Source organism: Carica papaya, chromosome 8, assembly GCF_054855325.1.
Source record: "Carica papaya isolate Zhongbai chromosome 8, ASM5485532v1, whole genome shotgun sequence".
NCBI classification, from domain to species: Eukaryota; Viridiplantae; Streptophyta; class Magnoliopsida; order Brassicales; family Caricaceae; genus Carica; species Carica papaya.
The window spans coordinates 32,306,658-32,321,965 of record NC_142316.1 but is presented as its reverse complement, the minus strand read 5'-3'; the positions used below and the strand labels follow the sequence as shown (position 1 = coordinate 32,321,965).

Here is a 15,308-nt window from a genome sequence, read left to right as displayed (position 1 = left end):
ATTCTTAATTAACAACATGACATAACCAACACAAATAAAACGATTAAGAGTGAAATGATTTCATTCATAGGCCCTGACACTTTTGTTTTTTTTTTTTTTTTTTCTTTTGCTGACCCACACCAAAAGTGACATGAAAATTCAGAACGCCAATCCCGCCATCAATCCCTCCCCCCCCTCTCTCTCTCTCTCTCTTCTTTTTTCTCTTTTCCTGTTTGTTCTCTGCATGTTTCGTTATAAAAAAAAAAGGTAAAATAGTTTGCAGTGCAAAGATTTATCTTTAAAAAAAAAAAAAAAAAAAAAGCTGTAAGTGTTTTCCTTTGCTTTTGGGGACACCATTACTGTACTGGTGTAATGAATGACCCACCAGGGTTCCAAAACTAGTATTCTTGTTTAATGTTTGCATGTCAACTGAATTATCTGATAATCAATGAAGAAAGGTGAAATAATACCATGCCATACATAAATAATGGATAATTAGTTAATACGTCAATTTGTTAGTAAATAAACATTGAGTTATAAATCAAGTTTTAAGTGTTGATTCTTTTACACTGTCTATTTTTAATTGAATTTAATATATATATATATATATCTCTCTCTCAATTTGTGAAAGTTGATCGTATAATATCATAATTATTTAAAAATAAAAAAATAAAAGTAGTTGCTAATAGATGGGCTTCTCCTCCTTTTGGAGAAACTGGGGCAAACCAACAGGGTTTTGTGTACAACTTTTGCTAAAGAAAGGTAAGGGCTTAAAGAGGCAACCTGAAAAAGACAAGGGTGATGTTAACCCTTCCTTTTCTTCTTCTTCTTCTTTTCTCTCTACCCCATTGATGTAACCGAGGTTACCTCGGAGCAAAAATAATTTTGTGAGAAGAGCTCAACCAAAGAAGGTCGGATGGCAAATTAACTCAAAAATTATATAACATGTATAATTCTTGCCCAACAACATGGTATAAATATAACGGAGATTTCTATATAGATTTTCGATAAATAAAATGTTAAACCAAGGGTTATACTATATTTCTTTAGATGTTTCAATAAACTTTCAGCAGTTATGTGACAATCTTAAATGATTAGGGTACAAATTTTTTTAAAATGTTAGGTGATTACAACACAAAAAAGAGTTGTGATATGAAAGTATATACCTAAAACATAATAAATTGAAGTCAAGAGCAATTTGGTTTAGTGGAAGTATAAGTTCCTATAGTTTATAACCACAAGTTTGAGTACCCAAAAGAAATAATAATAATAATAATATCACATCAAAATTATACCCCTTTTGGGTTCTTATACATATATACTATCAATCAGCATGTAAAGTCAGCATGAAGAAGTGAACAGTGGAAAAAGTTGTCAAATGGGTATTGTGTAAATGTGAAGAAAAACAAATAGGTATGGAGTTTAGACATATTTTTTTCAAATATATATATATATATATATATATAAAGAAAAAGAGAGAAGAATGAATGGTTAGGAGAGTAGTATAGTCAATGCTTTCCTTATGCATGGCAACTTTGCTTTCATATGACTTAAAGTTGGCATTGGTTTTCTTTTCCTTTACTACCTAAATAATTATAAGGGACCAGCACCAGGCAAATCAATTAAGAGCCACTCCCTCTTTAATCACTTAAAGTTGTCTCTCAGTCAAATTTGTATCTTTTTGTTTTTCTTTTTTGAGTTTGTATCTGTATACAATATATATTTTATATAATAGATCAATAGTTTACGGATTTCAAATAGTATTTTAAGGGGTAACATTTTGAATGTACCAGAAATTATACTCTTAAAATTTTGTGTTAATTTATTTGAAAATGATTTTGTTGTACTTAAAATATGAGACATTTGAAAATCTTGAAATTATTTTCTTTAGAAAAAAAATATAAAAGCAGAAGAAAACAGGATATATATATATATATATATCCTCTAATAATAGGAAAATGAGAGACAATTTGAATTTTGAAAAGCAAATAAAATCTTGAGTAGAATCCATGGTGTGAAAATCAGTGTGCAAGTTGTGGTACAGAAATTTGTCGTCTTGGGAGACCAAGTAAAATTTGACAAAATACGGAAGATTTAACAAGAATTTACTGTATATTCTACTAGATTCAACTCCATAGATGAACACCGACACCCTATATATATATTAGAATACATATATATATATGTATATATAAACCTAAAAAAGGTTATGATAGTTACAGATGATAGTGCTTTATAATCACCAATTAAAATCCAATCCAGAATTTTATTTTTTAGAAAGAGAAATACAATGCAGAATTGAACATAAATACAAATTTCATAATTCAGAAATTTTAATTATGAAATTATTCAATATCTATTGTATTTATTAGACCTAAACTATTAATTTAACTTAGGCTTACGCGACTAATTTTTTTTTTTTTTACTTGGATTCAAATGTAAAACTGAATTTAAACCAAAAAGAAAATTATAACACTATACAGAATTCATAAAATTACCAAATTGGTCACTAATTGAAAATATTTTTATATTAAAAGATGAGTAGCTCTTTAAATTTTACTCGGTTTTATGAGTGGAGAGTGGAGAGTGGAGAACAGCAATCATTGACACAACCCTCTCCTTCTCCAATTTCCATGTTCTAAAAATGTCACCTTTGAGCATTCACAGACAAACTCTCTCTCTCTCTCTCTGTCTCTCTATAGATGTATGTATACAGATATCTTTATGTCAAACATATATAGATCTTTAAAAAAGTGTATGCAAATATTAATTTAAAAATCTTTATCTCTCCCTTTAATCAATACCCACAATCCCTTCCCCCCTCCCCCTTCCTCAATCCCCACTTCCCATTTTCTCTCTTCAGAAATCAAGAATTGGGAAACTTGAAAAGTTTGCATTTTGATTTTCTCCTTCATGTTTTGTTTCTTTGGAGGGTTTCTAAGATGACAAAACACAGAGAGAGACATTTTGTCCCAATCTTCCTTTGTTTGTTTCTCGTCTAATTTTTCTTAAGAAAACAATTCTCTGTTTTTCGCTCACTCCCTCACTCTTCCCGCCCAATATTCTCTAAACTAAAACATGAACAACAACAATCCTACTCTCTTCTTCTTCCTCTTTTTCTTCCTTGTTTTCCTCTCTTTTTCCTTTTCCTATGCTGGAAATGACACAAATGCCCTCACTCTCTTCCGTCTCCAGACCGACACCCACGGCAACCTCCACCGCAATTGGACTGGTTCCAACGCCTGCTCCGCCACGTGGCGCGGCGTGCTCTGTTCCTCCGATGGCCGCGTCACTGAGCTCTCACTTCCTTCCCTCTCCCTGCGTGGTCCGCTTACCTCACTGTCCCTTCTGGACCAGCTTCGCATTCTTGATCTCCATGATAACCGTCTGAATGGTACGATTTCGCCTCTTGTTAACTGTACCAACCTTAAGCTTCTTTACCTCTCTGGGAACGACTTCTCCAGCGAGATACCGCCGGAGATCTCGTCTCTCAAGCGTCTCTTGCGACTAGACCTCTCCGACAACAACATTCGTGGAGCAATTCCCGATGAGATGTCAAACTTGAGTAAGCTCCTGACGCTCCGGCTCGAGAACAACGAGCTCACGGGCCAAATTCCCGACCTCTCCAACATTAAAGCACTGAAAGAACTTAACTTGTCCAACAACGAGTTCTACGGTCGGTTGCCCGACGCTTTGTTGAGGAAATTCGGCGGGCAGAGTTTCTCCGGAAACGAGGGGATTTGCGGGTCGGATCCTCTGCCCATTTGCTCATTCACCCCGTCTTCTCCTCAAATAGTCCCCTCGAACCCGAGCTCAATTCCCCGGAGGCCAATTCTGGGCACAGAAAAGAATCATTCGCGGAAAGGGCTGGGCGCGGGAGCCATAGCGGCGATCGTGCTAGCGAATTGCGTGGCTTTACTCGTGGTGACGTCCTTCCTCGTGGCGTACTATTGCGGGAGGGATCGAAGCTCGAGCTCCAAGGCAGGAAGCGTGGAAAGCGGGAAGAGAAGGAGCAGCTATGGAAGCGAGAAGAAAGTTTACACGAACGGAGGCGGTGGTGACGACAGTGACGGAACTAACGCCACTGATCGAAGCAAGCTGGTCTTTTTCGAGAGGAGGAAGTTTGAGCTGGAGGATTTGTTGCGTGCTTCTGCGGAAATGCTGGGGAAAGGTAGTCTCGGCACGGTGTACAAAGCCGTGCTCGACGATGGCAGCGCCGTCGCCGTGAAGAGACTCAAGGATGCCAACCCATGTCCCAGGAAGGAGTTCGAGCAGTACATGGACGTGATTGGAAACCTCAAGCACCCAAACGTTGTGCGGCTCAGAGCTTATTACTACGCTAAAGAAGAGAAGCTTCTTGTTTATGATTATCTCCCTAACGGAAGCTTGCATTCCCTTCTTCATGGTCTCTGGTTTTTCTTTCTGCAAATTTTAGACGACGACGTTTTATGTAAAGTGTTTGATTTTTATAGTTTAAGATTTTTCGTAAACAGGGAACAGGGGACCAGGGAGGATTCCGTTGGATTGGACAACGAGGATCAGCTTGGTGTTGGGTGCTGCTCGGGGGCTGGCAAGGGTTCATGAAGAGTACGCAGCGTCAAAAATCCCCCATGGAAACGTGAAATCTTCCAACGTCTTGCTGGACAAAAACGGCGTCGCTTTAATCTCCGATTTTGGACTCTCTCTTCTTCTGAACCCGGCTCACGCCATCGCACGATTAGGAGGGTACAGAGCTCCAGAGCAGGCGGAGGTCAAGAGACTGTCTCAAATGGCGGATGTGTACAGCTTCGGCGTCTTGCTGTTAGAAGTGCTGACAGGAAGAGCTCCATCGCAGTATCCTTCCCCAACTAGACCGCGCATGGAGGAGGGTCAGGAGCAGATGATGGATCTGCCGAAATGGGTTCGATCCGTGGTGAAGGAAGAGTGGACGGCGGAGGTTTTTGATCAAGAACTTCTGAGGTACAAGAACATTGAGGAGGAGCTGGTGGCTATGCTCCATGTGGGTCTGGCTTGCGTGGTGCCTCAGCCTGAAAAACGGCCGACCATGGCGGAGGTGGCGAAGATGATTGAAGATATCAGAGTGGAACAGTCTCCTCTCGGAGAAGATTATGATGAATCGCGCAATTCAATTTCACCTTCGGTTGCCACCACAGAAGATGGGATATAAGGTTACTAGACTTGCTTGGTTTCATGGCAGCCTGTGGTTTGTTCTTGTGTTGTTTGGTAAGCCTTATTCATGTTTATTTTCCTCGCATTGTTGCAGGCGAGAGAGATCAGATGATCTTCCCCATCAAGCAACCAGATTACTTTTATTTAGACTTGTTTGTCTGTCATGTATTTGTTTTTTTCTCTTTTATGCCATTAAGCAAATCTTCAGTTAATAAACAATCTTCCACTCAATATATCTTTAAGACCCAGATATACGCCTCCATGTAATAAGCCTATCCAGACACTACGACTCTTACATCACTAGTCCATACAGAACGATAATATTATTAAATAATTAGGACAGCCCAGACTATACAAGGAGCCCATTTGAGGAGTTAACCCTTTTGCCCGTTTCGTTTGCAAAGCTTTATAATCATGTTATTTATTCGACTTCTTGTTCATTTGTCTAATTAACTCAAATTGAATTATCAAAACGTAAAATTTAATGCTTGTAGACTTTGAATTATCACGAATAAAAATTACAACTACAAGATATAATTGGTATATACTTGCAAATAATTATGTATGTACCAATTTATCACAGAGAATATACTTCCTAAACACTATACTAGGTCCACTCCCTCAACCAAAAAAAAAAAAAAAAACAAGAATAAATTATCACAAACCTGACATTCAAAAGTGTTAAAAGTTATTTTTGAATATGAATTCCAACATAAATCATCATATCCACCACTCTGTTATGGCCTTCCATCTCAAAACCTGCCCCCCAGAATTTCAGTATAACATTACCACCACGCTAAATTCTTCCAATCCCTCTGCAGATTGCAGAACCAAGCCTCAAATAACTAATGCTTCTGATTAATCAATATAATTTACAAATAATAACAACACATGGGACCATTATGTGAAGGAAAATGTCAATCATACACTAATTCTGTTAATCAGCAGTACAAGTTAGAACCTCTTGTCCACCCGTCTCATGTAGGGTCACAAATAGCAAATCCTGAGCTTTGAAAACTCATACTATGCTTGGAAAAGAGAGCAGCAGCCTGGATTCGGCTCCCCACTAATCTTCACTTTCTGTCCAATAGCAGGAATTTATCATATAGCATCGGGAGTTCAAAAGCCTGGTTATGTACCAGATGGACTTCACAAACTAGCTAATCCTTCCAGTTTGATCAATCAGTGTACCAACTTGCTCTCCACACAAAGCTTTTGAAATGTTTCCCGTTTCGAGGAGATTAAACACAACAACTATACACACAAAAAAAATAATGATATTGTGAAAAGATTGAATAAGCATGTAATAATCTTCTAATGTACTCACCACCACTATACAAAAAATTACAATAATATTGGAATGAGATTGAATTGGCGACTACTAATCTACTAATACACTCAATGGTTTGTGAAATTCATATTCTGTTATTTACACCTAGCCACCTTTTTTACCATCCTGATATAACCACTTCTAAAGTTTAATTGGTTCATCATTATACTCGTAATGAACAGAAAGTCATACCACTATAGCATTTGCTATGACAAGGCGCAACTATTTGCAAAATAGCTTCTTCACAAAATAGTACTAAAACCTCTTATGTAAACCCTTGGAACACACTTGGAAGATTGGGCAAGCAATCTTGCTCATCCCCTATACCTTGACATGATGCATACATGTGCAAAAAAATTTCACCAGAAGGATGCTAACCTGGAATTCTGTTCTCTTCACAAAAGTTTAAAGCCATTGCATCCATAGATGTGACACCCCTGGAGACCAACTCCCTGAAAGAGATATGCTCAAATGTTGCATTGCTGTCCTGGGAGTGGCAGTCATATACACCATCTACGTTAGTACCCTTGAGGACTGCCTCTGCGTGAACTGAGAGCAAAATTGTGTCACATTAACTACAATTTGCATAATGTCTGACTTGTATGGGCAAGAGTAGGGGAGTCAGTTATGCAAAATGCATGACCATGTAATTCAAAAAGTTTTGTAACATGGTGAAGTAGAAACATCCAGCATTAATTGTAAATATCAAGATTATTAGAAATGTCCAGCACATACTCTCTGAGGCTCGAAGAGATGCAGCTGTATCAGTTGAAAATAGAGGATTTCCAGTGGCAGCCCCAATGCCTCCAAATATTACCACTCTGCCTTTTTCTAGATGCCGGATGGCCCTCTGCCGATTGTATGGTTCTGCAACCTCCCAAACAGAAAATGAAGTTTGTAGACGTGTCTGGACACCCATCTTCTCTAATGACGATTGAAGCAATATAGAATTCATCACGGATGCCATCATACTGAGAGAAATTTAAAGTCAGTGTTAGATCCTTTTATCAAAACTACCTAATCTGAAATTATTGGAACACATAAAACATAGGACCACAATAAGCTCACTCCCCAGCCCAGACCCAACAAAAACATTTTCTATTCTGAATCACTAAAAATCTGCTAGAGTTCATTTGGGGGAAAAATACATTAAACAGTTCTTCTCAAACACAACAAAATTAACTGAGTCCTAAGCTTACCAAAATTATTCCCCATCCATTTCATCAAGTAATATTCCCAATATATAGTTCTTAAGCAACAAAACTGGAGTATAAAAATCTAAAGAGAAGGAATAAGAAACACTTCGATTGATATTAGTTATAGCAGAGTTGAGACTCAAAGCTCAAAAGGTAGAAAAGAAAATTGGTGATCATCATTCCTGTAGGTACTTAAGGCTACAGGTGCTGCACTGACTACAAATAATTTTGCCATGTGAATAACTTCATAGTAACATGTGCAACTTACTACATAAAAAGAAAAAGAAAATGTAGGCAGCTTAACAGATCTCTTGTAGTGCTTGGAACAGACTATAAAACAATAACTAACAGCATTAATCGAGAAACAGAAAATTTGAAAAATTAATGAAGCAGCCAAAGTTCAATGAGATCAAATTAGTGTCAAGTTTCACTAAAGAAACAGAAAATCATCAACAATCTTATAAGTTAAAAAGAAAGTATGTAGATCCAAGACCTAATTTGGTAAGCAGTGCTTCTGTCCAAACCAGTTGCAGTGACCCATGCATCTCCACAAAAGAAATTACGACTTCCAACAACTATGGCTACCTGAAAAATTAAACAAACTACACATGTCAAATTGAAAAGAATAAGAGCTAATAAAACACACTGATGAAAAATAAAATAATACCTCTACTCCAAGACGACAAGCAATTGAAACTTCATTGGCAATCAACATTGCCACCTGACAATCACGAAGATGATTTCAAGTTTCCATACAAGTGATTTTTCACTTGCTAACAAGGGAAACAATCATAAGAAAGCCAACAAGGTTGCACACAATGTTGACAAAACGAACCTTTGGGTCAATGTTGTTAGGACCAGTGCAAGCAAGAGCAGCACCACTAATTTTGAAAAGAACTCTACGCCATCTAGGGGTTGGTGTTGATTTGGCTTTGATGTTAGTTACCTGGAATCCTGGATTCACTGTTGTCATAGCATATCTGGAATGAGAAACATGAATGAATATTTGAGCATATCTTAAACCAGTTCGAATTAACTCCAAATCAATCTAAACAAGATGAATAATAAAAGCTAGAGAACTAGCATTTAGACTGAAAGAACATAAGAACTTTGAAAGTCAAAATATTGAATTCAAGATAAACTTATCAAAGTTTCATTTCTTTCATGTTATCAACTCCCAGATAACCAACAAAAAGGTCATAACCAGAGGCAACCAACGAAGGTAGCTCACCTGATATGTCTATCCTGTCCAGCATTGTGTTAAATTACTGACATAACAGCTATTTATAAATGTATATTTAGTTCTATCTACCAACAAAATGAATGAACTAACTACTGAAGCAGGATGGAGATGAAGTTTGAGCATAATGGACTAACAGACATGCAAAACAAGCAAGCATTGATTTGGTGTTGAAGTTTAAGCATCTGCCCAACTCCCAAAAGTACATATACTTCCAGATTTTGGTAAGAATACTTCAAGCACTCATTTCAAAGTTCCTCATAATTGCTATACCCACTACTTCTGTCAACTACTGAACTAGCAAAACCGGCAAACTCTCCTGGATGATAAAACCAGCTCAGCCATATTATATTTCACTTAATTCCTAATTCTTTATCATTGGACATACGAAAGTTAGTTATTATTTACATATTTGATGCATAATTGAATTAACTTAACCCAAATCTTTAGTTCCACTTATTAAGAAATAAATCACAAAATCATCTAACTTGAATTGAATATATAATTAACTTAGAATTTGGATGCCATCTCCTTTTAAATTTATTTAAAAACTTTGAATGCTATTTTCTTTTGAATTTCTCTCCCAGTTCTATTGTATTCTCGTTACTATTCTATAAAAATAAAATTTAAAAGAAAGTTAACCTGAAAGCATCTTAGATATCAAAAAGAGTGGATTTTCCCACTGCTACCATGACCAGACCCCCAATTGCAAAGTCTAAGAAAAATAACAAAGGCACACCATAACGAGACAATAAGTTCACGAGTGTAACAACACTACCAATTCTCAAAAAGAAAAAAAAAGCCAGGACATTATCATCAAACCGAAAAAAGGAGTAGAAATTCTCCATCTTCTCTAAATTGAAACCCTAAAGGTAATCAGCAGGAAAATGCAAGTCCAATTGTAACAAGTAACTGACAGTAACTACCTCTTAGATTGCCTAGCTGGAGTCCCGGATGAACCAGCGCTCTTCTCTTCATCTGTAGCAGCCTTCATGGGTAACGAGTTGCCGACGATCTCCTCCATCTTCTTAAACCAAGGCCAGTGACTGGCGGAGATGCCGCCATTGCTCATTCTGTGCCTCTCCAACTTGTACCGCTTCTTAAGGTTATCAACCTTGTTCTTGCACTGCTCCACGCTCTTGGTCTGCTTCTCGCACCTCTCGCTCACCGCTGCCGCCACCTCCTCCCAGTCCCTCCCCCGCAAGTTCCCCCTGTTCAGCTGTGTGAACTTCTCCGTGTACGCATCCAAGAGGCACGCGATTGCCGCATCGCTCCACTCTTCCCTGTCCTTCCTGTACTCGTTAACGGATGAAGGTTTCGGTTTCTTAAAACCGTATGGACCAGCTCCAGCTTCTGTTCCTGTTCCTCCATCACTGAGCTCTTCCTGATTTTGCCTCTTTCCCGTCCGTGTATCAACAATCATGGATCTGTTTGGATCTGCGCCGTTGTTTTCAAACGGATCGGAGGTCGCATCGGCAGAAAAAGGATTGACTCCGTGAAAAGCGGAGGCAGTGTCAACGACGACGTCGTCTTCGCCGCCTTCGTCGTCATCCTCTTCTTGTTGATCGCTGAGATCCTTGGAGGTGAGTGGCGGTGGCGGCGCATGGATCGCGGTGGGCTTCGAATTGAAGCGGTGAGTCGCGTAGGTTTGGTGGAGAACGTGGTGGTGGTGATGGTGGTGGTTAGGGTTTGTTTGGTCCTCACCGAGGAGAGAGAAATCGTCGTCACAGGACGCCATTTAGGGGTTGAGAGACGTTAGGGTTAGGGTTCGAGCTTGAACGGCGACGTTAGCGGGAGCGGATGGAACGTTTGAAGGAAGTGAGGAGGCGTGTCGTGACGGAAGGAGAATGCCGTGAGTTTGGAAAGGATGGGCCGTAACGAATTGTGACGGTTCCGTTAAGTAAATGGCGAATTGAACCGGCACGTGGGTGTGACCCGGACGGGTAAGAGTCGCAATCGGACATCGTTTATTGTAGTACGGTATTTGTGCGTGCTTTGCGGTTAGGTTTGGCGGAGTTAGATGACAGCGACAGAGTTATATGAACTTGGCAAGTTTCGGACTCGTCGGCTCGCAACTCGCGAATACGACGTTAGTTTAATTTGTTTGTTTGTAGTGTTGTGACGTAAGAATATTAAAATAAATTTTATTTAGTTCAAAACTATATTTTCAAATAATAAAAAATAATAGATTGTATTTATATAAATCAGCATATTTTTTAAAATTAAATTAAAAAATATATATGTTTTATAGATTGTACTATATATGTTTTTTATGCTATGAATATAATTTTATAACAAAATTATTGTAACGGCTCCGGAATTTAAATAAAAATGTATGTATTAAAAATCTCAAATGCGGAATCGTAATAAAAATTTTGATTAACATATTTTATACAATAATAAAAAACGTACTCAAAACATAAAAGAATAACCTAATTAAAAGAGCTACTCGAAATAAAAACTATAAATAGAACTATAAAGTATTTAGACATCTAACTCGCCGTCTTCCTGCAGAACGGGCTCAGGAACCACGTCTTCCTGATCTGAAATGATTAAGTAATGAATGGGCTACACTAACCCAGTAAATACATCACACTATCTCACTGCCACATAAGTAAATGTTGGTATAAAACAAAAACGACTAATGAAGCATATTTTATAACAAACTCATTTATTAATGATAAAAATATTTACTGTCCACTTACCTCAGTGAGATTCGTGAAAATATCATATGGAAACAATAATATTATAACCATCATAAAATCATATAAACTTTGTAACATAACACATGTTATACTTTTGCACATCAATAATCAGACAATAAATTTCATTTTTTACTAGCATATTAGTATTCATTGGGATCCATAGGGGGTCTCCGCTACACGTGAACCATTAACATTAATAACCTGATTCCAGGGCCGTCCCCATATTCCGTTTGGTATGGGCGCCAAAACCATAAACTTCAATACCCCATCCGGTATGAGGGTGAAACGGGTCGTTCCCATACCCCGTCTGGTATGAGAGACCACGTTCCCGGTAGGGTTCCCTACGGATCCGGTCCGTCCACCATGTCCCAGGATATCTAGTCAGGCTGTCTACATTATCTATTTATCAATTCACGTAACCTTTTTGTCATTTTTCCTAGTCTCAATCATTCAATCATACATAACATGTAAACCAGTAATTGACACCAAACAAGACAACACAGTATCAGGTTCACCATAATACAAACTATAATAAAAGAAATAATGATTCATGCATACGAGACTATAAAATAAATACATCAAATATCATACTGCATTTAATACTGAAAAATTGATCAAACAACAATTGACCAACAATGTATCAGATTCGGGCTCCATTGGCAACCTCAATCAATTATACATATCTATAAAGTCACAAAATATCGTTTAATTATTTATTAAGTTTTAATACCGTAATAGGAGGTAAGGTGAGAGATCCTTACTTATTTTGTGGTCTGAAACCGGCTCTACGGTGTGCCTACGGGCTGTCCCTAAATTTCCTGAATTTTTTTCTGGGAAATTAAAACGCACTACCGATACCTGCATGTGTCATAAAAAATCTCAAATCAGACCTAGGGCCCCTTTCGGCCAATATTGGAATTCTGACACGGCAGCTCCGCCGTGCTCCGACGACGGCGCCGCCGCCTGCGGCGGTGATCCGCCTTGAGTTGGCCGTTTTCAGTCGAATTCAGTCAAACTTGCATTGGTCCCTGCGATAAAACAACCATAGGGCCCTCGGTGGGCCAAAAAATCATGAAAAATCGAGACTTACCGGTGGCAGCGCTCTCGGGTGCGGCGGCTTCTCCGGCGTGAGTCGCATTTTGATATTTTGCTCCGGTCAACCTGTAGAGAAAAGAACGGAAATCACAGTGGTATAAAAATTGCATCGAATGGAGACCGAAAAGAGCCTCATCATAGGCAAAAACAGAGGGAAGCTGCGACGGCGCTGCTGGACTTCAGCGGGGTTTTCCAGCTGATTGGCCGGTGGTTTGGCTCCGGTTTGGCCATAGGCGGATTCAGCATCGAGAAACGAGCCAGGGAGAGAAAATTTACCTCGATTGGCGGTCAAAAAATTCTCCGGTGCGACAGTGGGTGGCGGCAGCCGGCACGTCTGGTTCTTCTTATCCGGCAAGGCACTGGTGGCTAGGGTTTGTGGTCGGGTGTGGGTGGGGTTATTTATACCCTTCTCCCTTTAATCTCAACTGTCCATCAAGATTTAATATGGACCGTCTGATCCCGATTTATTTGGGATTAAATCTAGGCCGTCCGTGCCTGATTGAATCTGGTCGTCTGTACGCGTGAGATCTGGGTCGTCCGTGCGCGCGAGAACGGATCTGGGCCGTTCGATCGCGCGCACGTGTATCGCCCACGTGGTCCGTCCCGTGTCAGCGTTCCTTGTCACGCGGTGTGTCCTGGTTGGCCAGAGCTGCTGACGTGGCACAACTTTTATAAATTGCGTTTTGACCCCCGGTTTCTGATTTTCTTTTCAAAAATATCCACATAATCTAAAATTTCACCCATTTTTCCTAAAATCAATTTCAATTAAATCCAAAAAATAATTTTATCATATTTTATTATTATTATTATTTTTATTTTCATTAAATTAAATTAAAATCTTATAAATTAAATATATAAAAAAATTAAACTAAAATTCAAATACAAAAATAAAAATAATAATTTGGGTGTTACAATTATACTTATATGAAAAAATAAAAATATTATTTTATGAACAATATTTATATTCTCGTGAAAAAAATATTTCAATAGAAATATAAAAAAATAATGCTTCAAATTTAATAAAATTATCTTAATATTTAATATTTACCATGAACTTACGATATTAGGTACATAACATAATGAAACAATTAAAAAATAAATATTTTTTATAGTGCATGGTTCTTTTTGTCAATGGTCAATTGTGTATTTCTTATATTTTTTAAAGTAATATTTAAGTTATTTAAATTATTAATATTATATATTATCAAGTGATAAATAAATTGATACATTTTTTAATAGGATAATTGGTAACATAAATAATAGTTTGTAAGTATGATATTTATATTGAAAAATAAAATAATTTTATTTATTATTATGACTAATAGTTGATAATTTATTTTTAATATGTTATTTATTTATTATTTGAAATTGTCACATTAATTCACATGCAACACAATGTATTAGACACCACAATAAGTCAAATATTTTTTATTGAATGGGTCGGTACATATGCGTCGTGATGCAATTCCCTTTACCAAGTTTGGATTTTTTTAATCCCTAATTTTTTTTATATTCACATACATAATATAAGGTCAATTACAGGTGTCTTTTTAATTATTATTATATTTATTATTTTAAAAATTATAGTTTTATTTTTATATATTTAATAGATTATAATTTAGTTTAATAAATTGATTAAATATGTTGATTAAAAAATATCAATCTACAATTGGTGATTTTTATTTATCATATGATATTTTCTCACACATATGTAGGACTTTTATTTACAAATTTAGAGCCCCATTTGTGTTTAAAAATATTGATAATTTTTATTTTATAAAGTTATATGTGTGTGTGTGTGTGTGTATACACACCAATATGTTGCGTGATACTATTTTTACAAACAAACACTTTGCCTTTTCAAAAAGAATGAAGATGTATTGTTAAATTTTTTAAATAAAATATTAAAAAATATATTTATAAACTATACTATATTTTTACAATTATAAGTTTATTAACAAATATTATCCACGTTCTTAGTGATTTTATAAAATAAAAAAGTATAAAATATTTGGACTTATTAAGCAAAATATACAATTTCAAAGTAATTAAAATATTTTTTATTAATATTTTTACTTTCCTTAATTTTGTCTATTTTATATAAATTAATAGTTGAATTAATTCATTTGTTTGTGTTCTGAAATTTCGTGCTTATATATATATATATTAACATCAAGAAAATTTTAGTAAAAGAATTAACAAAATAAAATAACATAATTTTCAAAAGCATTTAAATGAAAATTGTCAGTTATGACATTTTTGAATGCGATTTTATAATACTATTACGTCATAAACTTACTTAATTTAAGTTTTATTTGTTAATTAATTGACTAAATCAGTTATTTTATATTTTGTTGGAACGTAATTAATTTATAAAATTTAATTAAATATCTTAAAAATAAATTTAAATTAATTATATCGACCAGTATAATTAAAAAAGAGAATTATTAATCCCATAGAAATAATAATTACAAAGCTTTTTGTGACATAAAAGTATGAAAAAGTAAATTTTAATGATAAAATAATTATTTTATCATTTAAGTAAAGCTTTATTCTAAAACTTTCGTAATTATTAAACTATTAAAAACTTAAAT

At 36.3% G+C, this 15,308-nt stretch overlaps 2 protein-coding genes across 2 annotated transcripts; one reads left to right on the top strand and one right to left on the bottom strand.

The window, feature by feature from the left end:
• The first annotated feature begins 2,605 nt into the window (after positions 1-2,605).
• Positions 2,606-5,379, top strand: LOC110822629 (Leucine-rich repeat protein kinase family protein). Its single transcript, XM_022052779.2, has 2 exons — positions 2,606-4,384; positions 4,473-5,379. Exons 1-2 carry the CDS (start codon positions 3,058-3,060, stop codon positions 5,144-5,146), a joined length of 2,001 nt encoding a protein of 666 aa, XP_021908471.1. The 5' UTR covers positions 2,606-3,057; the 3' UTR covers positions 5,147-5,379.
• A 423-nt stretch (positions 5,380-5,802) lies between these two features.
• LOC110822630 (aspartate/glutamate/uridylate kinase family protein) lies at positions 5,803-10,969 on the bottom strand. The gene is made up of 7 exons (XM_022052780.2): positions 9,841-10,969; positions 8,510-8,654; positions 8,342-8,395; positions 8,168-8,259; positions 7,214-7,449; positions 6,857-7,027; positions 5,803-6,402 (listed from the first exon to the last, which is right to left on the bottom strand). Exons 1-7 carry the CDS (start codon positions 10,650-10,652, stop codon positions 6,305-6,307), a joined length of 1,608 nt encoding a protein of 535 aa, XP_021908472.2. The 5' UTR covers positions 10,653-10,969; the 3' UTR covers positions 5,803-6,304.
• Positions 10,970-15,308: the final 4,339 nt, after the last annotated feature.